Source organism: Pongo abelii, chromosome X (assembly GCF_028885655.2).
Source record: "Pongo abelii isolate AG06213 chromosome X, NHGRI_mPonAbe1-v2.0_pri, whole genome shotgun sequence".
Classification (NCBI taxonomy): Eukaryota; Metazoa; Chordata; class Mammalia; order Primates; family Hominidae; genus Pongo; species Pongo abelii.
This window is the reverse complement of record NC_072008.2, coordinates 41436206-41463822: the sequence shown is the minus strand read 5'-3', so window position 1 is coordinate 41463822 and position 27617 is coordinate 41436206. Positions and strand designations below refer to the sequence as shown.

Here is a 27617-nt window from a genome sequence, read left to right as displayed (position 1 = left end):
TATTTACCAAACATATACATGAGACTGCCTACACCACATTAACATCAAACACTGCTTAGACCTTAGCACCATAGGCCTTCTGTCAAACTGACTCCCACTAACCTCCTGTACAGTATTATCCTTGACTCCTTTTCTAAACATTAAACCAAATATTCAGCTCTGCTCTGAAAGCACTATCCCAGGAGTGGCAAAGTCAAATGCTTTCGCGGATCAGAGAGGTAATATAAGTGAGTTAACTAGAAAGAGAATAAAACAACAGGCTGTGGAAACAGCAGAAAAGAATATCGTTTATCTAAAAGGATTTAAATCCATTGCAACTAATTACAATAAAATAAGGTCAGTGTCATGATGTGGAAGCAGACCATCTAACAGGAACACAGGTCTAGGAAACCTTTCCTAGATTAGGGATAAGGAAAAGTTACTAGAACATGTGGCATTTAAGTTGAAACTTCTGAATGAGTAGAAGCAGGGACCAAATTATGGAGTGCTTATAAGCCAAATTTAAAAGTTTGAACTTAATTCAAAGATAATGGGAAGACATGGAAAGATTTTAAGCAGGAAAGCAACATGATCATATTTTCTAGAGATCACTCTGCTTGCCGTGTAGTCAACAGATTAGAAGAGTACAACACTACAGGTGGGAAGATCAAGGATACTACAATTGTCCAGGCAATGGGTCCAGACTGCTTAGATCAGGGTAGACCATGAGGAGGAAAGTGTATGGAGTTCAAAGACACATGAAGTAAAAGCCACATAACTGGGAGTGAGAAAGGGAGAGAGAGAGCACACTGGCAATGACCATCTTCTACTTTTATGCACATATAAATCCTACCCAACATGAGCTCACATGCTACATCCTGCACAAAACCTTCACTTTTGCTCCTTCCAGGTAGAAACTAAGTTATTGCCTTTCCAATTCTCAAAGTATTCTACCTTTTATAGCACCAATTTCTGTCTCAAAGTTCCTTGAGTGCAAGAACTGCCTTATTTGACTTTGGTTTTAATTGCCAAGCACATAGGTAGGGATTCGCATATTTCCTGGTGGATTATAATTACACCCAGAGCCCAATTTGTGTGGCAGAAATGTCAGAACTCAAGAGGCAGTCTTCAGTCTTAGTGTTAGCATTTAGTGATCATTATGCCCTTGTTAGTCATTTAATTTCTACAGTCCTTGGGCCTCTCCACCAGCAAAGTCTACTTCTGAGTTGCTATAGGGATTAAGTGAGAAGTACCTTGTAAATAACTACGCTTAAACGTTACTATAGGATTATAAACTCCATCTGAGGGGCAGACTTGTACACAGCTCACAATCCTTATCTGAAACCCCTGGGGCCAGTATGTATTTGGGGATTCAGAATTTTTTTTTTTTTTTTTTTTTTTTGACATGGAGTTTCACTCTTATTGCCCAGGCTGGAGTACAATGGCGCGATCTCGGCTCACTGCAACCTCCGCCTTCCGGGTTCAAGCAATTCTCTTGCCTCAGTCTCCCAAGTAGCTGGGATTACAGGCGCCCACCACAATGTTCAACTAACTTTTTGTATTTTTAGTAGAGTCAGGGTTTCACCATGTTGGCCACGCTGGTCTGGAACTCCTGACCTCAAGTGATCCACCTGCCTCAGCCTCCCAAAGTGCAGGGATTACAGGCGTGAGCCACCATGCCCAGCCTGGGGATTCAGATTTTATAATATTAATGCCAATAATTAATGTCCAAGTCGGACTTGCTGACAAATTCTTACTAACGGGAAATAATGGATTTTGAACCTACATAGGTATTCAGATATTTATAAAAATCAGGTACTTAAAACTCAAAAAGATCCTAACTTAGAACACCCTCCTTATTATTGCAGACAATATGGTGACATAATGAGATAATATGCTTTTTACAGTACTTTACCACACTGCATGCAAGTTTCAGGGAAGAGAGGGGCAAAATGGTTCTGACTTACATAAGGGTAATTTTCATAAAGGGTAGAGGGCAAAAAAACCCTGTTAAATCAAGTTCCTTAATAGTTATTAGACTAAGAGATGAAATAAGTTCCTAATTTAAGATTTTTAAAAATCAACATAGAATAACAAACTTGCTACCCTCCAAGTTTGACGTCATTAAAACTGTTGGCTAATCATCTTTCCTATCCTCACTATTCCCACACGTATGCATCATTAAATGGAACTAGACTTACTAAACCTACTTATCTTTTCCAATGTGCAGAACTGTCTTCTCAAGGAGGTAGCACGCCCAACCCGATTTGTGGGGATCCTGTTAAGAGTTTCTGAATAGGCTGGACTGGATTTCTTCAAAGAACTTACCCAAGGACCTTCTTAAAATAGGTGATATTCACACTAAATCACTTTAGACTCTAAAGTGACATTCCCACTTCAGACTCTACATCCTCTCGAGTGGGCAAGTTGAACCCTACCCCCTACAGCATGTACATTTTTAAAACTTTAATTATTACTGTGCTTCATTTCAACAAATGGCTTATTGTGACTTTACATCAACCCTTCATCAATGAATTTTGTCATTATTGAATGGCATGTGATGGAATGATGAAAGTAAACATACTCTGTGTCTTTTCACAAAATACAGATAAAACAGATTAATTACATACAACAGTGACACAAATTAGAGCCCAAGTTAATAAAGTTACCATATACGAAGATCAGGATCAGATTGATAGAAGATGGAAACCAACATTTTCTACAAATATGACTGACTTGCAGAAAAAGAAACCCAAAACAAAATTACTGCCACTGATTAAATGCTCTTGAAATGAAAACATGAGCTTTATAACTGATCTTTATTATCAGTGTAAACTGCAAAAGTTCTTACAATGACCCTGTCTTACAAATTTCATATCAAATTCTGTTTGGCTTTAAAAAACCTGGCATCTAGGAATCTAAGATAGGAGGCTAATGTCCTATATGATTTAAATCTTGTGAACTAGATTTTTAGAAATAGGCTAATCTATATACCTCCTAGGTAAAACTAAATACTAAGATTAGAAAAAAATCATGCTTTGACAATTAATATTGGCATTTGCAGAGACTAAAACCAAACATTTAGGTTAAGCAAAACACTCTTAAATAATAAAATTGTCCTCAATACCAATATGCCATAGAGACAATAAATATTTAATTTTTGGGACACATTTTGCCAGCCTAAATTAATTCACTCCATTTACAAAAAGTAAGTTTCTTACAATTAAAAAAGATACTTACTTGCTGTGACAGTGCAATAGTAAGTCAATGATGAATGTCTGCCAAGCCTTTTCTTTACTAAGAGCATCTAAGGCTGTTGGAATCAAGGCAAAACATAAGGTCATCACTTCCAATGCTTCACAGCAAACCTGTTCATCTTCCAAGTCTGGCTCATTGCCTGCATTGGTCTGTAAAATTACAATCAAGAACCAATTACCCAAAGAAGTATTTAAGAAAAATCTCACACGACTTCTAGTTAGTGCTTAAAACTCATCTGCTCACTTAAACCACCTGGCCTCAGCCTCTCCATGGCTGCATGTTAACTCTTGAGGCCCCTTTGGAATAGTCTGGAAATGACTATAATAGAAAATAAAGTCTAATTCCAGTATTTTCCTATGTCTTAAGGAGGGCTGAAGGAGCACACTGAGCACACTATCTATCTTTTTGAGACTTTCTGAGTTGTTTACTTCTGAACCAACAACCAATCCTTTCTCAGGAACCACTGTGGCATAGCACTTAGGTACTTTTGACTAGTTCCATTATGTTGCTTGCCTATTATGCCATTTTATTCAAAATCAATTGTCTTTGACAACTATTCAGGAAGGGTTTCAAAGGCTTACAACCTAAAATATGCTTGGGGGAGGTACCTAATGAATTCTAATCTGACTTTATTAATCAAAAAGTAGTAACTACAGTACATGCCTGAAACAGAATAAGTATTCAGTTAATAAGCTGAATGAATACCCAGGGCTGTGCCAGACAGGCACTATGGAACATCAACATATATCCTGGGCAAATTAGGGTGATGTTGGCCATGTAAAAGAAGCTCTACCAAGCCAGGGAAGTTCCTGTAACTCAATTTCTCCTTCTAAATATGTAGCATCAGGGGCAGGTACACATGATAAATCAAAAAGCCAACCACAGCTTCTCTTCTGTAGATAATTTGCTTAATCTAATAGAAGGTCAGGAATGATATCTAATTGGCTAACACTTATTTTTGACTGCTTTAAGAGAATCAAATAAAAACACTTAAATGCCATACCATAACTGACAAACCAAAATTTACACAGGACAGAAAGATGATAAAAGAAAAAAGAGAATGGGATAAAGCAAATTCAGTATGAGACAATTATATCTGACCCCCACAAGAAGCAGCAAAAGGCAATTTCATTTAAAAAGCAGCCCCATGGCAGGATTCTTAAGTACTTCATTTTCAAAGTAAAATTTTACCATATTCTCAACATAGCTATCAATTAATTTTCAACCATTAAGATGCAAGTGATCCAATTTTTAAAAATAGCAAAGCTAATAAAAATCAAACCACATGCACAATTAAGACACATTTGTTTACAAGGAATATAGTTCTGTGATAATTCTTACCTTCTCATAAATTTTAGTGATTTCTTCATTTGGGCTAAATACTAGCTGTAAAGACCCACATCCTGATGCCCAGATAATTTTTTGTATAGCTCTAATTACACAAATATCAGGCATATATCTTGAAGCCTGCAAGATAACGAGTAAATAGAACTGTTGATAGAGAGTGAAATTATGTTTAGAAAAACAAAAATGTTTCACTTTGTAAAGGAAATAGGAATTACTGTGTAGTACCATTGTCTTTAAATTCCCAAGTTGCCTTTGTCTTAAAAAAAAAAAAAAAAAAAAAAAAAGGTGGCGGCTGGGGGGCCCTCTGGCTCTGTCACCCAGTCTAGAGTACAGTGGCGTGATCATAGCTCCCTACAGCCTCGAACTCCTGGGCTCAAGAGATCCTTCTATCTCATGCTCCCAAGTAGGTGGAAGTCCAGGCATCTGCCACTGCACCTGGCTTATTCCCCACCTCCCCGCCTTTAAACAGCAATACAACAAAGTACGCTTCCCAAGTTATCTAGCTCTTTACTATTACATTTTAATACTACAAAGATGACAACCTTTCCACTCGTAGTTTCTTATCCAAGAAAAATGAAAACTTATGTTCACACAAACACATGTACACAATGTTTACATCAGCTTTATTCACAGCCAAAAAGGGAAAATGATCCAACTGTCCTTCACCAAGTATATGGATAAACAAAACGTGGAATATTCATAATGGGTACTAGTTAGCAATAAAAAGGAATGAACTATTAATCCACACAACACAGGTAATTCTCAGTCATTATTCTTAGTGAAAGAAGCCAGACACAAAAGAACACACACTATAATCCATCTATATAAAACTCCAGAAGACAAAAAATACTCTCTAGGGACAAAAAGAGCAGTGGTTACCTGGGGAAAGAATAAACTGCAAAAGGGCATAAAGAGTGATGAAAACATTCGGTTTTGACCGCAGCAGTGGTTTCACACACATATGTCAAAATTCACCAAATCTGGGCCGGGCATGGTGGCTCATGCCTGTAATCCCAGCACTCTGGGAGGCTGAGGCAGGCAGATCACCTGAGGTCAGAAGTTCGAGACCAGCCTGGTCAACATCGTGAAACCCCATCTCTACTAAAAATAAAAAAATAGCCGGGCATGGGGGGGTGGGGGTGGCACCTGTAATCCCAGCTACTGTGGAGGCTGAGGCAGAATAATCACTTGAACCTGGGAGGTGGAGGTTGCAGTGAGCCGAGATGGCACCACAGCACTCCAGCCTGGGCAACAAAGTGAGACTCCGTCTCAAAAAAAAAAAAAAAATCACCCAATCTGTATACTTTAAAAGGATGCTGTTTATTATACATAAAGTTGATTAAAAACAGAAAGTACTAATATTAATAGTAGACAAAACTGATATTAAGGGGACATTATCTATAGAATGAGACAGTGATTAAAGTAAGTGGGCCTAGGAAAGTTAAAACTGTGACAGAAGTCTTGATAAAACTAACCTCATCAGATATCTGCTGAGCAAGACGAACTGACACATTTCTAAGCATGCACTCGGATGATGGATTAGGAATGCTCTGAAGGGCACTTTGTAGCACCACTGCTTGATCATGGGTAACTTGGTTGATCTGAAAAAAGTTAACCATTTTATTTGGAGTAAATAATTTGCACATAACCAGACCTAACCATTTGCTCTTCATTCATCACCCACTCCCGCAGAACGACTTTCTTGCATATACGTATTATAGAACCTGTGGCAACTTACACAAAAAGCACTGCCAACAAAGTGGGCTTCCTCTTTCTTGTGCACTGTAGTGCCACATGTCTGAAAATCCCCATTCTAGAGCAATCAACTCATGTCTCTAAATCTAGCCTCAGCTTAACTTGCAAGGGATAATGATACACTAAATAGACTGGTTCTCTTCTAGAGACTCAGTAAAGTATTGTACATCTTTTATGTACATGCCTTGGGCAGACCCTGCTTCTATTCCCCATTGTTACCACATTTTGCTTTGGAAAAAAAAAAGAAAAATTAAGGAATACTGAAAAAGCAGTAAGAGGACTAATGTATGAAAGGTACCCTAGTTTTTACTTAATACTACAATCAAGTTGTTAAATCAATGACAGATTAATTTCATTAAGTAGTTGTTAGTGAGGTAATTCTGACTGCCTTCAAGTTGTAACTCCCCTCCTATATATATACTGTAAATATTTCTACAATATTATTTTTACTAAGTTTGCACTGGGCTCCCTACTGTGAGCTCGTTGAGATTAGAGGTTACTATGTACCTCTGTATCCATAGTGGCACATTCTCTGAATAAGTATTGAAGAAAGGTGAAAGTGGAAACATGTAATTGTTTTCTGTGTACTTCATTAAGCATCTGCGTCAGGGATCATGACAAAAACCTGTTTTTATCCTAACAAGAAGCTGCCTTTTTACTTACCTAATAAGAACTACTTAAAAAAAAAAAAAATCCTAACAAAGATGGGACCTGTGATACAAAACAATATAAAATTTAAGCCATTTTTTACAGAAAATTCGTAACACACACCAAAGTGTCGAAAGTAGTATAATTAACTCCCATGTACATATTAGCTTAGCTTCAGGAATTATCGCCAGTGAACCAAATTGTTTAATCTGACTATCCTCCCTTGCTTTCCATCACTTCTCCACCCCAGGATTGTTTTTAAGCAAATCCTAGATATCATATAATTTCACCTCGAAGTATCTCAGCAATCACTTCAAAAATATAGGGGGCTCTTCCTTTTAAACATAACCACAATATTATCATAGCTAAAACAACTATATGTGACATTACCATAAATATCAACATTCTGATCTCCACAATTGAAACCTAAGCCATTTCTAAAGAAGAAAATCTTTATCCCTGAAGTTTTTACCTTCTTATCAGTAACTTAGTAAAACAATCATTTATGATGTTTATAAAATTTTACTTAGAATTAAATGCATAGTTTGATCTCTCATAAATAAGTATCAAATTCTGGCATGTCTTGAGAATTTTTTGTGACATGGATCAAGAATGCCACCAAGGCAGAAACCAAGTCAGAATAAGCTCAGAACTTGGGTTTAAGCCCAAGGTGGGAAGGGAAACAAGCAACAAGATAAACCAATTATATCTCTTATTACAATGTGTCTTTATATATCTGCCAGGCACAAGTAAATAAGAGATTCATATGGAGTTTTTGTTAGGTTTAAAATAAATGAAAGTCAAGCAAGATTTAAGTGGGCAGGGAGAAACTACCCTCAGATTATCAGCTGTCAGCGAAAAGTATTTGCACTTTTAATACAAACATCATAAAGAAAACCTCTGAAATAAGGTACTTTGAACATTGAGTCAACCTTGAACTCTACACTTAAAATACTAATTAGTTTTACTTTAAAAATTGCTATCTACTATTATAAAAGGATTTTTAAAAAGTCTGTATTACCGGTGTCATGGGATTCACACCTTCTACACCTGGCTGATAAGCTTCTGCCACAGCTCGAACATGACCATAGCCAATGGCAGTTAGCAAAAGCTTGGCTATTTTAAGAGCATTGAGGTAGGCACCCCTTCGAGTTTCCATATCTGCATTTGGTAGGAAGTTATTTCTGGTTAGCATACTCAGTACAAGGGGTAGGCCACCACTTTTCAAGAAGTGAAACTGAAAATCAGAGGAATCATCAGCCAGAGGTGCACCAGCAGGCATTAACAAGGCATAGACTACCTGGAAAAATAGAGAAGAGGGGGAGAGGGCTGTATTAAAAGATTTTTTAAAAAAATAACTTCTATTTGTACTATTGTCAGTGCCAAGAAACTCTTGACCATCTCACTATTATTTATTTCAAATTAATATTTCATTTCAAAACTATTTCATTACAATTTTACCCAAATCATTCACCTTACCATATGAAAGGTCAAATTTAAAGAACACAGAATAAATTTAAAAGGAAAAACAAAGAAAAAAAAAAACAAAAAACCAACCTCTGTTAGATACAGCACTTGTGAGGCTGAAGGACCAAAGAAAAGTGAGTCAAGAGATGGACTAAGGCTGCTTTCTCCAAGTTTGGCATGGTCTAAACAAATAGCTCTTAATTTTTCTATCGTTGTGCTATCTGGAGGAAAAAAAGAGACCGTGTGAAAATGTAATTCATGTGTTCATACATATTTAACTTTTGATATCTTGAAGACCATACTAATATGGAATAACAGTCCACTCAGTTGGGCTATAGGCTCAAACTTCGTAAGACATGACAAGACCTGGAATGATTAAAAAAGAAAAAAAAATAAAATAAACAAAAACAAAAACAAAAAACAGGGCTCTTTAATCAGTTACTCTCAACACAAAGCATCTGCTACTCAGGGACCTCAAATCAAGATACTCTCCTCTCAGCCACTGGAGATGGAAAAAAATACATTTCAAAAAGAAGTAGTTCTGACTGAAAATAACAAGAAAAAAATTATAAACTCTTCCCTCTAACCGCTTTATTGTTTGCCCCGACACTATATACTAACTGGCTTGCTTCACTGAAAGAAATGTAGTGATACCCAAGAAAATGAACCCTAAAAAGCAAACAGCAAAAAAAGATGAGCGCCTATGTAGGTTCACCTCAAAGCAAGCAGAGCGTTTGTCCTTTTGTCATAATATTAAAACATAATTTTAAATTACAGTGAAAAGACATAGTGGGGGAAAAATAAGATAATCCCAAAATACAATTAAGCATTAGCTACTAAATATTCCAACTTTATTAATAGTCAATCAACCTTGGAAAGTATTTTGATGATCTAAGGTAACTGCCCTATGATTTAAAAAAATCTTGATAATTTTTTTTTTTTTTTTTTTTTTTTAAGTAAAAGCTTCTTTTAAAGAAAAGAAAAATAGGTCTGGGCGCGGTGGCTCACGCCTGTAATCCCAGCACTCTGGGAGGCTGAGGCAGGCAGATCACCTGAGGTCAGGTGTTTGAGACTAGCCTGACCAACATGATGAAACCCCGTCTCTACTAAAAATACAAAAATCAGCCAGGCGTGGTGGCATGCGCCTGTAATCCCAGCTATTCGGGACGCTGAGGCAGGAGAATCGCTTTAACCTGGGAGGCGGAGGTTGCAGTGAGTCGAGGTTGCGCCATTGCACTCCAGCCTGGGCAACAAGAGCGAAACTCCGTCTCCAGGAAAAAAAAAAAAAAAACTATGATTTTCTTTCGGTAAATGAATTTTTACAGGCCTAGAAATAGCAGCCATTATCTTACAAATTTTTCAGTTTGTGTTGAAACTGTCACTTCTCTCTACTCTGAAAGGATAGCGACATATAATGTAACCAATTAAAATATTAAGTTTTTATAATAAAGTATTTATAAATATCTTCTCATGTCATTGAATATTCACCTATATCATTTTATCTGATTATTAAAATGACAATATTATTTTACCAGTTTAATCCCTATTATTGGGCATTTAGGTTTTTACCTCCCCTCACCTTTTTAAACATCAAAGATCCTAGCAGCTGAATTTTTATAATTTTCACGATGCAAAACCCTGCAAGCATAAAGAAGTTGAACATAATGCCCAAAGACTTGACACACATTGTCAAATTACTCCCTAAAAGCAAACCAATTCATATGCTTAACCACTGTATCTCACAGTATCTTGCTTGGCTTAAAAATATTCTGAGTGAAGGATGGAGGCAAAGGGGAGTAGGAGGGAAAAAAAAAAAAAAAAGAGCTCAAGAAAAGGAAGTGGTGGATTTTTTTTTTTTTTCTTTGAGATAGGGTCTCACTCTGTCACCCAGGCTGAAGTGCAGTGGCGTGAGGACTGCAGCCTGAACCTCCCTGGGCTGAGGTGATCCTCCCACCTCAGCCTTCTGAGTAGTTGGGAAACACAGGCGTGTGCCACCATGCCCAGCTAATTTTTGCATATTTTTTTGTAGAGACAAGAGTTATGCCATGTTGCCCAGGCTGATCTCAAACTCCAGGGGCTCAAGCGATCCTCCCACCTTGGCTTCCTGAAGTGCTGGGATTACCAGCGTGACCCGGTCAGAAGTGGTGAATTCTAAGCAAATCATTTAATGGTGTTGAATTATAGTTTACTCATTTGAGAGATCTGAATCAAAGTAACACTCAGTGGCCATTCCAGCTCTCACATTCATCCCCGATTATATACGTGTTACATTTTATAAAAAATGGAAGCCAGAAAAATTTAAGCCAGTCATAATCTTGTTATCCAGAGTTTATGACGATTTTGGTTTCTTTCTAGCCTTTTGAAAAGATACCTAAGCTTTGGGAAGCCAAGATGGGAGGATCACTGTAGCCCAGGTCAAAACCAGCCTGCGTAACACAGCAAGACCCCCATCACTACAAAAAAATTTTCAAAATAAGCCAGGTGTGGGCCGGGCGCAGTGGCTCATGCCTATAATCCCAGCACTCGGGCAGGCGGAGGTGAGGAGATCACTTGAGGTCAGGAGTTCAAGACTAGCCTGAGCAACATGGTGAAACCCCATCTCTACTAAAAATACAAAAATTAGCTGGGCGTGGTGGCATCCATCTGTAATCCCAGCTACTCAGGAGGCTGAGGCAGGAGAATCACTTGAACCCAGGAGGCAGAGGCTGCAGTAAGCAGAGACTGTGCCACTGCACTGCAGCCTGTGCGACAGTGTGAGACTCTGTATCTCAAAAAAAAAAAAAAGTCAGGTGTGGTGGTTGGTGTGTACCTGTAATCCTAGCTACTCCTAGGCAGGAGCCTCACTTGAGGCCAGGAGTTTGAGGTTACAGTGAGCTAGGATCATGCCACTGCACTCTAGCCTGGGACACAGAGTAAGGCCCTCTCTCTTTAAAAAAAAAAAAAAAAAAAGAAACGAGAAATGGCATTTAAGCTATGTGTCCCAGGTGAATTAACAATCTCTCTGTGCTTCAGTTTCTCCGTCTTTAAAATACAGATAAAATTAATAATTTCCTTATAGGTATGTTGTGTGGTTTGAGTTTATCAGTGCTAAGAGCTTACAACAGACTTTTACAAAAGATGGTATTACATATAGAGAAGACTGCAGAAGTTTTAAGTTTAACAGCAAATCACAACATGGGCACTTGGCTTCAGGCAAAGATTCAGAATGAAGAGAAGTGTAACATTTGGGTGATCATTTAGCATTTGTGCACTCTTGGATGTATCTTAAATGGAGGGGAAAGATAGAATCATTAGCTTTTTTCCTAGTCATTAACTATACCTTATAGGGATGACGTGTGGTTTAAGTTGAGTTTATCAGTGCTAAGAGCTTACAACAGACTTTTACAAAAGATTGTATTACCAAGTTTTAGACACAAACTCTTAAATAAGAAAGGAAGCAGGAGCTCTAAGAAAAGGAAGTGACAAAGCGGTTTAATGTTTAATGAATACTAAGTGCCAGTCACTAGGCTAGGGGTTTTCCATACATTGTTTCATCTAATCCCTGCAATTACACAAAAAAGTTATCATTATCCCAGTTCTAAGGATAAGGAAGCTCTAATAAACTATGAAACTTATGTTTAATGCCATAGAGTAGCAATGAGAAGCAGGATTGGAACTCAAGTCCATTTGAATCCAAAGCTTATGATTTTCTGCTGCAATACAACCATTACCAGCTTTTTCAAAAGCTGGCTGTTTCAAATTTAGGTATTCTAGTTTCATTATATAAAACATGAAAAAAGCACCCACTTCAAGTTTCTTGCCTTAACTGTCTGACAAGAGCTCATGCTTGCCATCTGGTGGCATTAAGCGCCAATCACAAGATCAAGGATTCAGTGGTGGGTTTGTGTTCCTACAGTATGTTGTGAAGGTTGAATCTGCAGTAAAGCAATGCAAGGACTATTACTGAAATACTAGCAAATGAAACTATGTAAATTCTAAACGATGTAACAGACAAGAATGAAATATATCTTTTGAGAGAAGCCTTAGCTAAGAATCTAATGTGAAATGCTTCTGTCCCATAATAATTGCAAAGCAAGATGAGAAGCCCAACAAGGTGTTTAATTTAGAAAATGGAGGTAATAAAAGCAGAAGACAGCTTTAAAAATTATGTGTCAACTAAATATGGTGTACTGAACTATATTTATCAGTACTTCATCCCCAAACCCCACTAAAATGAGAATGAATGAATATAAAAATACATAAACTCAAAAGAACATAAAAACAGAAGAGGAAGCAACACATTAAACCGCTGTCAACAAATTACTGAAGGTGTAGTGAAGATGGGGATAGATAGTTGGTTTAGCTGAACCAAGAAGTGCTTGTTGTGAAGGCAAGGAGAACAGGGTGCCTATAAATTAATGCCCCACTAAATCTGAGAAAAGCCAAGGGTACGAAAACAACAAACACTTGGGAAGGCACAAATGATTCCAAGGCCCAAAGACAGAGGCTGAAGACTGATTAAGAAGCCTTTCCAACTCCCTCAGGTTTCAGATTTCTCATTGCTGTAGAGATACAAATACGGAATGGAAGACGACTAGGAAGCTGGATGCTGTAGAGATACAAATACGGAATGGAAGACGACTAGGAAGCTGGACTGGTACAAGCGTGAACCTGTGTTAGTTAACTGCAGGATACAAAAATCAATATATAAAACTCAGTAGTGTTTCCATTTGCCAATAGCAAACTCTCTGAAAGAGAAATCAAGAAAGTTATCTCACTTACAATAGCTACAAAAATATAAGATACCTAGGAGTAAATTTAAGCAAGGAGGAGAAAGATCACTACAAAAAAAACTGATGAAAGAACGAACACAGGACACAAATAAATGGAAAAATATTCTATGTTCATGGGTTGGAAGAACAAATATTGTTAAAAGGTCCACATTACCCAAAGCAATCTACAGATTGAATGCAATCTCTATTAAAATACCAATTATATTCTTCACAGAAATAGAAAAAACATCCTTTGAGCTGAATCTGCAAGGTAAAACAAAAAAATACAAAAAACACTCCTAAAATTCATATGGAACTACAAAAGACTCGAAATAGCCGAAGCAATCTTGAGTAAGGAGAACAAAGCTGAAGGTATCAGCTACTTGACTTCAAAATTTACTATAGAGCAATAGTAACCAAAACAGCATGGTATTGACACAAAAATAGACACAGATCAATTGAACAGAATAGAGAACCCAGAAATAAATCCATAATCAGAAACAACTGATTTTCAACAAAGGTGCCAAGAACACACATTGGGGGAAAAGGCAATCTCTTGAATAAAAATGGTGTTGCAAAAACAGAATATACATATGCAGAAAAATGAAACTAGACCCCTATTATTCATCATATGTAAAAATAAACTCAAGATGGGTTAAAAACTTAAATGTAAGACCAGAAACTATAAAACTACTAGACGAAAACACAAGGGAAATGTTTCATGTCATTAGTGTGGGCAAGGACTTTTTGGCTAAGACTTCAAAAGCACAGGCAACAAACACAAAGACAAACGAAATTACATTAAACTAAAAAGCTTCTACCCAACAAAGGAAATAAGACCACAAAAAGACAAATCTACAGAATTGGAGAAAATATTTGCAAACTATGCATCTGACAAGGGGTTAATATCCAGAATATATAAGGAACTCAACAGCAAAAAATCCGGTTTTTAAAATGGGCAAAAGACTTGAATAGATATTTCTCAAAAGAAGACATCCAAATGGCCAACATGTACATGAAAGCACACTCAACATAACTAATCATTAAGGAAATGCAAATCCAAACCACAATGAGATATCACCTTACCACAATTAGAATGAAATAAGGATGACTTGGCAGGGGCACTGTGGTTCACACCTGTAATCCTAGCACTTTGGTAGGCCGAGGCGGGTGGATCACCTGAGGTCAAGCGTTCGAGACCAGCCTGGCCAACATGGTGAAACCTCGTCTCTACTAAAAATATAAAAATTAGCCGGGCATGATGGCAGGTGCCTGTAATCACAGCTATTCGGGAGGCTGAGGCAGGAGAATCACTTGAACCCAGGAGGCAGAGGGTGCAGTGAGCTGAGATCACGCCACTGCACTCCAGCATGGGCAACAGAGCAAAATCTCCGTCTCGAAAAAAAAAAAAAAAAAAGACTTAAACCTCAGATTTTGATTTCTAAATACCCTTCCTTCTAAAAACTCTGGAATGGCAGATTCCAGAGCTGGGGCAGAGGAAATACTATAGATAAGCTTGAAACATCTTCTCATACCAGAAAGTAATAAAGTACAATAAAGTACCTTAAAAAAATTGAGGTTGTATGTCTGGGTCTAACCTATAGGGGCTTCCACTGACCATACCTAGGACCATTGAGCATCAAAATAAATAACCATTACAATGGTTATAACCCAATTAATAAAATAAATCCATAAGAGTGATCATATATGACAAATATAAAGGGGAGAAAACAAAGCACTACCTTATAGAATGTCAACTAATAAATGTAAAAAGGATGACAAAGTTAAAACAAAATTACCATTTTGCAACCATCACAGTAAAAACATTTAGGCCACAATCACAATAGATGATAAAACAAATGTTTGATGAGAAAAAAGATAGTTACGAAGTCTCAAAGCATCTCTCTACGCAAGAAAAAATATTAACTTTAGAGGAGAAACCTGGCAGCTATCAACTAACTGATCTGGGTTAATGTCATCAAGGACACAGTGACATGTGTCTCTCAATCTGATGCTCTTAGACATATCAACATACAAGTAGTACTCTGTCAAATGTACAACCTCCATATAATCATCAGAACAGATAAGACCCAATGAGAGACATTCAGCGCAACTGACATGTGCTATTCAAAAACAAAGTCACAAAGACAAAGACTGAGAAACTATTCCAGATTAAAGACAACTAAAAGAGATGCCGAATAATTATGCAATGTATGAACCTGGACTAGATCCTCAACCAGAAAACATTGTTATAAAGTTCAATACTGGGGAAAGTGTCAAAATATGAAAATGGTCTGTAGATTAGATGATATTACTGTATATGCTAAATTTTTTTATTTTGAATAATACTATGTTAACGTAAGTGAGAACATCCTTGTTTTTAGAAGACATATACTAAGCTATTTAGGGACAAAAAGATGATTGTCTACAACTTGCTCTCCAAATGTTAGGAAACTTTTGCCATCACTACGGCAAACGATTAAATTACTGAATTTGGGAGCTATCTGTATTCTTTGTAAACAGTTTGAAATTATTTTAATATAAAAAGCTAGTTAAAAAAAACCTCAAGGACAGTAAAAGATGATGCTGGAAAAAGAAGAAAACATAATATCCATCAGTAATAGCCTAGAGAGAAATAATTACAGTCTGTTATGCTATAGCACATGTTTCTATAACCCCAATTAGCTCACAATCAAATGGCAAATATAATGATGTCAGTATAATGCAGAAGGTGAGTTTGTTCATGTGTGATTTCTTCCAGGCAACAGTAGCCAGAAGAACAGCAGAACTGTTAATCTTCAACAAAAAAATTAAAATGAGCAAAGCAAAAAGCCCCCTCAGCTTGATAGATGTGTAAGCAGAAGCCTGTTTCTTTTTAAAGGAAAATTTAAAGTGAATACTTGCATCAAGAGCTCATCTTGTGAGATACAATCCTAAACTAGACTTTCATGGACCTTGGCAGGTTCTACTTCCCCCTGTGCCTATCTTAATGGTAGCCCACCTATCTCAGAGCTCCACTCTTTTGCACTGTATCTCAGCAATGTCAAGTCAGCATTTCCTCTGTATTGGTTTTGTCTTTTTATTATCTCCTAAGGAAGCCTTCAGCCACACTGAAGTACCTGCCTGGACTGTCCAAATTATCTCTGAGGATACTAATTATCATTTTATGAGTGCTCTAATTAAACTGTGTGCAAGTTTTAAAGGTAGTCCTATGTTGGGAATTACAGACCATGAAGGAGAAGGAGGGAGCCCAACAAGTGGGTAGAGCTCAGCATAAAGATTCAACTCAAGGAGAGCGAGGAGTGTCCCTGGGGTAGAGACCCAACATTCAGAGACAAGAGTCCTCCTGCATTCAAAGAAAGGGTGGGGGGGTGCTGGAGATAACTGATTAAATAGGAAAATAAGTGAGAGGATAACAGAAGCCAGGTTTTTCGTCGTCAGAAAAGAGAGTTTGGCCAGGCGTGGTGGCTCACGCCTGTAATCCCAGCTACTGGGAGGCTGAGACAGGAGAATCCCTTGAACCAGGGAGGCGGAGGTTGCAGTAAGCCAAGATTGCGCCACTGCACTCCAGCCTGGGTGACAGGGCGAGACTCTGTATCAAAAAAAAAAAATTACAAAAAAACTAGATTGAAACTGATAGGCTGAGATGGGAGAAAGTCGTGTGACCCCATGGTTTTGTAAAAACATACACACACATATATATGTGTGTGTGTGTGTGTGTATAGTAATAGACTTAAATGTGGATACACATACACACATTCCTTAGAGAGCCAGGGAGCAACAATACATCAATAGCAATGAGTGCAATAAATGTCCAGATCCTGGTTTCTAAATACCATTCTCCAGGAAAATAAATCAAGTAGGCCTCCTTGGAGAAACAGCCAATTTCAGGACTGGGGCAGAGAGGGTACAGGATGTTAATCTGGAACCTTTTTTTTTTTTTTTGAGATAGCATCTTGTTCTGTTGCCCAGGCTGGAGTACAGTGGCATGATTATATAACTCAATGCAGTCTCCATCTCCCAGGCTCAAGTGGTCCTCCCACCCCAGCCTCCCAAGTAGCTGGGACTACAGGTGTGCATCACCACACCTGGCTAATTTTTGAAATTTTTAATAGAAATGAGGTCTGGCTATGTTGCCCAGGATGGTCATGAATCCTGAGCTCCAGCGATCCTCCTGCCTCACTCTCCCAAAGTGTTAGGATTATAGGCATGAGCCACTACACCTGACCTAATCTTAAACATCTTGAGCCAAAGAGAATACAAGTGCTGAAAGAATAATGGGAACATATTAAAGTAACACAGAACAGTCCGAAAGGACTCCCACTGGCCAAAACTAGAGATCATTTCAGCATCAAGATAAATGATAGTAACAGATTATAACTCCTTGACCATGATTTCATACAGATATAAACGAATGAATAAAAAGCCTGATGAGGAACAGTATAAATATTTTCAAAGTACCTCTGCACAAAATACTTTTTTTTTTTCTTCAGACGGAATCTCGCTGTCGCCCAGGCTGGAGTGCAGTGGCATGATCTCGGCTCAATGCAACCTCCGCCTCCCAGGTCCAAGCGATTCTCCAGCCTCAGCCTCCCAAGTAGCAGGGATTACAGGTGCACGCTAACATGCCCGGCTAATTTTTGTATTTTTAGTAGAGACAGGGTTACGCCATGTTGGCCAGGTTGGTCTCGAACTCCTGGCCTCAAGCAATCTGCCCACCTCGGCCTCCCAAAGTGATGGGATGATAGGCATGAGTCACTGTGCCTGGCCCAAAATACTTTTAAAGGGAAGGGTAATTTTACAGTGGGGAAGCAAGGAAAAAACTCAAATGATCACAGTGATCATCGTCAGTAATGGGAAAAATTGAAATTACATACTATCTGACTGGATGCATTGAGAAGAACAGAACATCGCTTCTGTGGTATTTCTGCCAAAGACACATAACCTGAATATAATCATGATAAAACAAATCTAAACTGAAGGATATTCTATAATTAACTGGCCTGTAATCTTTAAGAGTCAAGGTCATGAAAGTTAAAGACAGTATGAGGAACTGTTTCAGAAGGAAACTAAAGAGATACATTAACTAAATGCAATACGGTTATTCCCTGGTATCCATGGAGGGTGGGGGTGCAGGGATGGTTTCAGGATCCACCTTCCCAACACCAAAATCCAGAGATGCTCAAATACCTTATATAAAATGATGTGGAATTTGCATACAACCTATGCACATCTTCCTGTATAAATTATCTCCAGATTACAGTCACGTGTTGCATATGTTCTGCGAAATGCATCATTAAGCGATTTCATCATTGTGTGAACATCATAGGGTGTGTTTACAACAAATCTGGATGATACAGCCTACAACACATCTAGGTTATATATGGTATAGCCTATTGCTCCTAAGCTATAAACCCATACAAGCATGTTACTGTACTGAATACTGTAGGCAATTATAACACAATGGTAAGTATTGGTGTATTTAAACATAGAAAGGGTACAGTAAAAATACGGTATTATAATTTTATAGAACCACCATTGTATATGTGGTCTATCACTGACTGAAATGTCATTATCCGGTACCTAACTGTACTTGTAACACCTAATACAATGCTTACACATAGCTTCATTCGTGTGGATTCAACACAGTACTCAGCATGTGGCAAATTCAAGTTTTGCTTTTTGGAACTTTGAACAATGTTTTTTCCCCCAAACATTTTTGATCCACAGTTGGTTGAATCCATAGATCCAGAATCCATGTATATGGAGGGCGGACTATATCTGAGTTTGAACTATATCTTTTTGCTGTGAAGGAGATGACTGAAAACACTCAATAGGGTCTGCTAAGTAGATGGCAGTAATGAATTGACATTAACTTCCTGGTATAGATGGCTTAATTTTGCTTATACAGACAAATATCCTTGTTTGTAGGGAAAGTATTTGGTGGGCAATGGGACTACAAAAACCAGTAACTTACTCTCAAGTGTTCTTGAATTATACTTCTCATTTTTCTGTAAGATTGTAAATATTTCCAAAAAATACATTTAAAAAATTTTTAGGCTGTATAGGCTTGAATGATCTGCCAAAACGCTACTTTTTCCCCAAAAGTCCTATTTTTAGTGCATAATTTTGCCGAACATTAGGTTTTAAAGGAACACACATATATCAGAACATAAACGCAAGAATGTGTTAGTGAAAAATAAAATCCTGTTATGGAAAAGGATCACTAGGGAGAGAAAGGTCTTGAAATTTTAACACTAGAATATTTGGAGGGGAAAAGTCAACAGAAGAGCTGGAAAAGGTTAAAGAAGCCACCCCAAAGATGGAATAAGATTAAAGAGAGAAGGGAAGAGAGAAAAGGTAAAATCAGATCTAGTAGATTCACCATCACACTTAGACATTTCAAAGACACACAAAATCCAAAATGCTGGTGAGAAAACTATCAAAGAATACAAATCTCTCTCAACTGAGGAAATCTCCAGGCCCACAGGTGACGTACCACAAAACAGATCTAACGCTAAGGCACATCATAATATTTCAAAAATGTAAGGATAAAACCAAAACTTCCAGAAACAAAGGTCACATGCAAAGGAATACAAACCAAGAGGACTTTGGTCTTCTCATCAGCAATGCCACCAACTAGAAGGAATACATTTTCACACCTAGGATTCTATACACAAACCATTAATCAAATGAGATAGTTTGCCTACATTCAGATAAAAAATATCTCCAAAAAAAAAGTATGTGGGAAGAATAAGTGATAGGTGTACAATCAGGAAAATAAAAGGGAAATTATTAAATCCAGGATAAAAGTTGTCAGTAATCTAGAGAACTACATTTCACACAATCTTGGAAACATAAATGTTGAATCTGGATTTAAGCAAATACTGGGAGGATGTGGGGGTGTGTAACAGTTAAGTTTTCATCTACACAGCAGAAAATCAGTATATACCTGTAAGTAACAAAGAAATAGCTGTATGAGGACACTCCAGACATAATGGTACATATATATACTAAAGCAAAAGTGAGAAGTTGAAAGTGGTTGTTTCTAAGGATAAAAAAGGAACAATACCGCAGATGACACATGACCCATATTATAGTCCAGGTATAGGCAAACATTTTCTGAAAGGGCCAGGAAAGTTAAGTAGTTTAGGCTTGTGAACCATATGGCCTCTGCCACAACTCCTGAGCTGTGCTGTTTTAAGATGAAAGCAGTCATGTAGACAGAATGTAAACAGATGAGCCTGGTTTTGATTATGGACACTAAAATTTAAACTTCTTATAATTTTCATGTATCACAAAATATTATTCTTCTAGATTTTTTTTTTTTGGTAGCCACTTAAAAATATAGCTCTTGGGATGCACAAAAACAAGCAGGGGGCTTGATGTGGCTTGTGGGCTGTCATCTGTCAACTCTTGTTGTAGTCTATACCAAAAAGCATGGTCCATTTAGAAACAGAATTTGCTAATATACTCCTTTATTGTCCAGCAAGTACTTGATCATCATTTAAAAATTCTTACCTGGCGGCATAAGTTTCATAAGTACTCTTGCTCCATCTCTAAGGGGTGGCATATTTAGGCTGCTACCTAAGTCTGCAACTTGCCAAAGAAAAGAGATGTATCTGGGATGCAGTGACATTATCTAGAATATAAAATACACAAAATAATTACAATTATTTACTCCCGTTTTATAAAAGCCTCCCTAAGTAAGATTCTCTGTGTTAATCCCTATACTTTTACTTATGAAATTTCTACTCTTTGAAATAGTCTGACTTTCCCATCTTTTAACCCCTACAAATCCTTAATAGTGCAGATCAAATACATCATCAAGACACTTCCAGTCATTTTTTTGTGATAGCTCCTCTCCTGTTCTATTAAACCATTTCTCTCACATATACAATTTAGACTCTGGACATAACAAAAGGCTGCCATGCCCACTACCAAATTCTTAATCCAGTTGTTTTAGAGAGCCAAATCCTCCTGACACTGGAGTGGCTACTACTATTGTAACCATTAAAATTTCTGTGGGGAGGGGCGAAAGGAGAGCTTAAAAAAGGTTTCTTTGGCTATATGTTACTGACAATCTGATAAAGATTACAGGTATTTTCCTACATAATTCTTGTTTTCATTTATTTATATTTTTTGAGATGGGGTCTCACTCTGTTGACCAAGCTAGAGCATAATGGCACAATCACAGCTCACTGCAGCCTAGAACTCCTGGGCTCAAGCAATCCTCCTGCCTCACAGTCTCCCCAGTAGCTGGAATTACAGGTGTGAGCCACCATGCCCAGCTCATATATAGTTCTAAAAGAACTATCCGTTTTGTGGTATAAATTTTAGAAAGTGATACAGCTGACTCTTGAACAACACAAGTTTGAACTGCACAGGTCCACTTACATGCAGACTTTTTTCCCAATCAAATGTGGACAGAAAATTCAGTATTTCCAGGAAGCAAAACCCAAGTATATGGAAGGCTAACTTTTTGTATATCTGGTTGCACAGGGTCATCTGCAGCATTTTGGGTATATGCAGAGGTCCTGGAACCAATTCTCCACGTATACGAGGGATGACTGTTTTCCTCTAAATTTATACATCCAATAGTGTTATAATTAAACTCTAATTGGTTAATTTTATGTAAAAGTAACAATACTATACCTATGGGGAAATTATGTTTTAAATTCCAACTGTGTTACAATTACCTCCTAGAGGGATCCATTCTGAAGTTGGTGGTTAACTGTATAGTTATTTTTTTGTCTCATTAAACTGTAAGCTCCTCAAGAAAAGAAAGAACCACTCTGTATACTTTATTCTCAAAAACCCTAGCATAATGCCTTACATACAGTAGTTCAAAACTGTATCTACTCACCACTCCAGGCAAACAGCTTTCCACTTCTGGATTGGGACCATCACTGTAATGATTACCATGGTTTCCAGGAGATCCAGTGGAGGAATCAGAAGAGCTATCAGGGCTTGAAGGCATATTGGAACTTATCTGTGTAAGTTTGGCTGTAATAAGCTGAAAAATGATATACTATGTTAATATCAAAAACAAGGAAAAATACACAAAACACAAAACTTAGTGATATACCAACCAAAAAATCCGAAAGACTACATGCTATACTTTAATGCTATAACTCTTAACACCTAACACAGTCCCAAACATAACAAATGCTCAATTAGTATTTACTGATTAAACGATAGTCTCGGTTTGATTTTACTTAAAAATCTGTTAACTATACATACATACCGATTTATCTTTTAAGTTTAATTGTCCAATCAACTTTCTATCATCTGCAGGATCTATCAGCTCACCGCCCACAAAGAGCTCAATTTTTGTATGGGCTACGTTGGCTTTAATACGATTGAGAATACATCGTCGTACTGAACCAATTGTATCATTTGTATGAGACCATACCTCCAAGTCATCAACCTGTCTGCCCTGGTTTGGAAATCGAACTACAAAAGAGAGGTGTTTACCGCGGAATGCTCTGGGGGGAGAAAGAAAGACAGACATCATCATATTCAGCAGACTCTGAAATTTTGTTGCCAAGAAAATAATGCTGGGGATTTAACACTGAGTATTTTCTTATTAAACAAGAGGATGTGAATTAAAGATACTTAATACAGCTTGAGAATCCCTTATATGAAATGTCTGGGACCAGACAAATTTTGGATTTCTTGGATTAGGGATACTCAACCTGTATTATTTTCAGTATCTTGAAAATAAGGCCGGGCATGGTGCCTCATGCCTGTAATCCCAGCACTTTGGGAGGCCGAGGTGGGTGGATCACTTGAGGTCAGTAGTTCGAGATCAGCCTGGCCAACATGGTGAAACTCCATCTCTACTAAAAATACAGAAAATAAGCCAGGCTTGGTGGTGGGCACCTGTAATCCCAGCTACTTGGGAGGCTGAGGCTGGAGAATCACTTGAACCTGGGAGGCAGAGGTTGCAGTGATCCGAGACTGCACCACTGTACTCCAGCCTGGGCAACAAGAGCGAAATGCAAAAGAAAAAAAAATATTGCTCCTTTTAACTACAAATATAAATAATATTTAAAAACATAATCATATTCTATTGTTAGTCTTGTATCTATGGTTGCAGAAAATGAGGTGTCTACTGAAAAGAAATTAAAACCAAGATATAACGCTTATTGTTATGCTGTAAAAGCCCAACTAAGACTATTTTTAAATGTAAAAGGTTGGCTAGACGCAGTGGCTCATGCCTGTAATCCCACCACTTTGGGAGGCCAAGCAAAGAAGATCCCTTGAGTCCAGGAGTTCAAGACCAGCCTGGACAACATAGGTAGACCTTGTATTAATAAAAAAAAAAAATTCAAAAAAAGAAGGTAGAGTTTACCTTTTACATTTAAAAGGTCGTTTTACATTTTGTTAAAAGCACGAAGAAAAATGCCACAATGCACTTTATTTTTTTTCTGGAAAAAAGCCTTCGTATCAAAATTCACTCCAAAATGCTATTTATATTGGTATAATACCTTTTTTTAAAGTAAAATACAAAATAAAAATCATATTCAAGAAGCAACTGTATATAATTTCATGGTTAATAAACAAAACTTTTTTTAAAAAAAAGATGGCGTTGACTATACAAAACATCCCAAAACTATAAACACCATTTGAAAATATTTGTTATACGCCATGCAAGGCAGCTTTTAAGAGCTCTTTACAGGCCAGGCGCTGTAGCTCACGCCTATAATCCCAGCACTTTGGGAGGCCAATGCAGGAGGATTTGCTTGAGCGTAGGAGTTTGAAACCAGCCTGGGCAATGTAGTGAAACCCCACCTCCACAAAAAGTCAAAAAAAAATAGCCAGGTGTGGTAGCCTGTGCCTGTAGCCCAAGCTACCTGGGAGGCTGAGGTGGGAAGGTTGCTTGAGCCCGCAGTGAGCCATGATCACACCCCGGCATTCCAGCCTCGGTGACAGAGTAAGACCTTGTCTCAAAATAAACAAATAAACAAAAACACTTCAACTACAAAATATCACTGCAACACTTAATGAGTCATAATGTCAAAGACAAAAAGAAAACTAGAAAACAACTTAAGTAAGAATGCCTCACCCAAAAAACCAAAACAAAACCAAATGGGAGAGTGGGGGAGGTTATTAAAAAAAATTATACAAAATGAAAATGTTTTTAACAGGCAAAGACAACAATTTTCAAATGAGAAAAATTTCTGCTCTCCTTTTACCAAATGGCTAGGAAAATATCAAATAATTAAGAATTAGCACCAATATATCAGTTATTCACAAACCTCGACATAGGGAGAATTGTTCTTTCCTCATGATAATCACTGTCACATTCATTTATATATTCCCTTAAAACAGTTAATACTCGAACCATTCGAACAGCTTCCTGTCTTGCACAATTAACACTGTCTTTGTCACCATCCAAAACACACAACGTGTCATAGGAAGCCTTCAGACGATCAAAACAAGACTGAATGAAGTCTTCATGGATCACCACCTACAAATATCGGGCCAAATAAACACAGTTAAAATTGCTTTAAAATGTAAAAACCAAATATTAATCCAATTAAAGATGGCAATGGCTAATTGTAGCACTCAATTAACAACAGTCATATTTAAGTAGAGAATCCATATAATAATAAAATGTATGTTCATTAAAAGAAAGCTAGCATTACATAAGTTAACAAATATAAATTAGTCAAAAGTGAACTTCAGGATTAGGTGTTAGCATCAAAATGAATTCACACACTTTCTTTGCCATTTCAACATATAATAAATAGTTATATTAAAAATAACCCAATCACTTCAAGACAACTATCAAGGCAAGATTCATTTAGATAATATTTTTTCTCTTTTGTATAAGAGAAATGTGGGCTGAAAGAATTATATATGGAAGTTTTAATGCACATCAATCCTCACCTGATTGACTTGTAGTCTTGGACCAAGGTTTGTGTATATCTCTTTGAGGAGATCTATAGCTCTGCTGGCAATATCATCATTACTCTGAATCACGACCTGGTTTCAAAATGATAAAAGTATTCATCGCTTTCAACATATATTTTTGTTGGGCATTTAAATTCAAACCATATCCTCAGTTATCTTAAACACACTATTCAATGATTTAATGGTAAGTTGACTTTGATAATCAAGTAAAATTAAGTGAGAAGCACAGACCAAAAGAAAGGGTAATAAATGCAAAATGAAAGTCTCTGAATAATTTGTTTAAGAATGAAAGGTACATTTTTGTAAAAACAAAATATGCTTTGACCACTATTATTTAACCCTATAATTTAATATCTTGATAACCAAGTCAGACACTCAAGAAGAAATTCAAATTAGTTGACAGGAAATAAGAGATTACATGAAACACAGTTTAGCATAAAGGACTACTCCACCCCTAGTTTCTATAAATCTTTATCACTCATCTAATTACATTAGTGGTTTCCAAACTATGTTCAGAACCCTAGGGGACTTTGAGGAAGTGTTTCAGTGTTGGCCCCTATAAAAGGGTTGGGGAGGGGAAAGGGGGGTAAGCATGGGGAGACCAAGTAAGAAAACATATTTTCCTTGTTCAATTCAGTTTACATTTTGTAGTGTGGTGCAAATTTTGAGTTTTAAGATGTGTTTCTGCTGTTAAAACAATGTTGAAAACCACATACTTAATTAAAAGCTTTTAAATACTCAAATGCCACAATAAACATCTTCATCTATGGTTTGCAGGAAAATATTTGAGACATCCAAACAATATAAACTGCTGTATAACAGGTCAGATTAACGATAGGAATAATATACTAGTACTATAAAAATAGAAAGATTAGCCTTAAAAAGATAGTATTTTATTCCCCCAGGTATTTAAAAATATCACAAGGTAAACAGTGCCAATAAAGCATATACTCATAATCTATACTAAACACAAGTCCTCTCTTCTGTCCTCTATTTTAGTGTTAAACATTGAAGAGGAGGAAACAGATCGACACTGAATGAAAAATCGGGAAGGAACATTAATATCCACGGGGGAGGAATGTAAGATTTGTATGTTTAGTGCACATCTATGGAATACACAGATACTAAGCTAAGACAAAAGGAACATCAGTGGCAGGAGGAGGGAGAGGAAGAGAGAAGAAAAAGCCCACTGACAAGTGACATAATAAAAATGAACAATTCCTAACTACACCAAATTCCTGAGACAAACATCAGAGTAAAATACACAATTTATACACAAAATTACAATTCCTTACGTATATGAAAAAGTACATCAGACACCATTTACAGAGTTCGTACTTTTGACTTACCCTCCAAAGGTAATCTAATCCTATTAACTCCAAGTCATCCATCATATAGGCTCTCCTTTTTGCTACTAGTTTTCCTTCTCGACAATTCACAGCTTTGAAGAATCGCTCAAAACACTTCATTCCATTTTCAGTTAACAGAGAAGGATCAAGCTGAAGCACATTACTTTCAAAGAAATCCTTATTAATATCAGGATCTAAGTCTGGTTCATCCCCCATCAATTTGGAATACCATTTAAAACAGGCTTCACGATCACAAAGGTAAACTGCATTCTCAGCTAAGCATTTCCATATTTGTTTTGCCTGAGGAGCACATAGCCACAGCTGGCCATCCTTCAATAAAAATCTTGAAAAAACATAAAAAATTGGCAATTAGATTTATGTAATTTTTATCCTGAAAGGCAATCTGTATTACCTATAAAATACATTTATCACCATTATATTTTAACTATAGATAAAAAGATATTCATTCTTTCAAAATAACCTATTTCTCTACTTTTATCTGGTACTAAAAAAAAATCCCCACTAGATATTAATTAATTCAACAAGCACACACTGAACACCCACTTTGTGCCTGAAATGCAGCTAGCTGAATTAGGAATAAAAGATTCAGTCCCTGAACTTTTAACCATTTAGTCTTTGAAACCAGACTTTTGGAAAGAAGCATGTTTAGTAGCTTGAGTTAAAAATAAAAGACTTAGGCTGGGCACAGTAACTCATGCCTGTAATGCCAGCACTTTGGGAAGCTGAGGTGGGCGGATCACCTGAGGTCAGGAGTTTGTGACCAGCCTGGCCAACATGGTGAAACCCCATTTGACTAAAAATATAAAAATTAGCCAGGTGTGGTGGCTCATGTCTGTAGTCTCAGCTACTGGGGAAACTGAGGCATGAGACTCAATTGAACCTAGGAGGCGGAGGTTGCAATAAGCGAAGACTGTGCCACTGCATTACAGCCTGGGTGAGACCCTGTCTCCAACAACAACAACAAAAAAGACTTAGCATCCTGCTTATATGGCATCATTGAAAAATGAGGTATTCAATCAAGTGACTTTCACAAATAACTAATCCATCAATATTTATGAGTTATAACTGCTTAAATTTTCAAAGGTTTTCCATTTTTTTTGTTTTTTTTCTAAAGATGGCA

General features: G+C 37.2%; 1 protein-coding gene across 12 annotated transcripts in view; it reads right to left on the bottom strand.

Annotated features, from left to right (window-relative positions):
* The window catches only part of USP9X (ubiquitin specific peptidase 9 X-linked), a 146950-nt gene that overhangs the window by 39453 nt on the left and 79880 nt on the right, over nt 1-27617 (bottom strand). For all 12 annotated transcript variants that reach the window (XM_054544478.2, XM_054544481.2, XM_063721226.1 and 9 more), the window contains 11 exons: nt 26477-26819; nt 25104-25199; nt 24470-24681; nt 22453-22693; nt 22072-22221; nt 20727-20847; nt 8545-8675; nt 8009-8287; nt 6060-6185; nt 4579-4704; nt 3220-3386 (listed from right to left, as the gene is read on the bottom strand). In XM_054544478.2, coding sequence (XP_054400453.1) covers nt 3220-3386; nt 4579-4704; nt 6060-6185; nt 8009-8287; nt 8545-8675; nt 20727-20847; nt 22072-22221; nt 22453-22693; nt 24470-24681; nt 25104-25199; nt 26477-26819 — 1992 coding nt within the window. The remainder of the gene's footprint in view (nt 1-3219; nt 3387-4578; nt 4705-6059; nt 6186-8008; nt 8288-8544; nt 8676-20726; nt 20848-22071; nt 22222-22452; nt 22694-24469; nt 24682-25103; nt 25200-26476; nt 26820-27617) is intronic.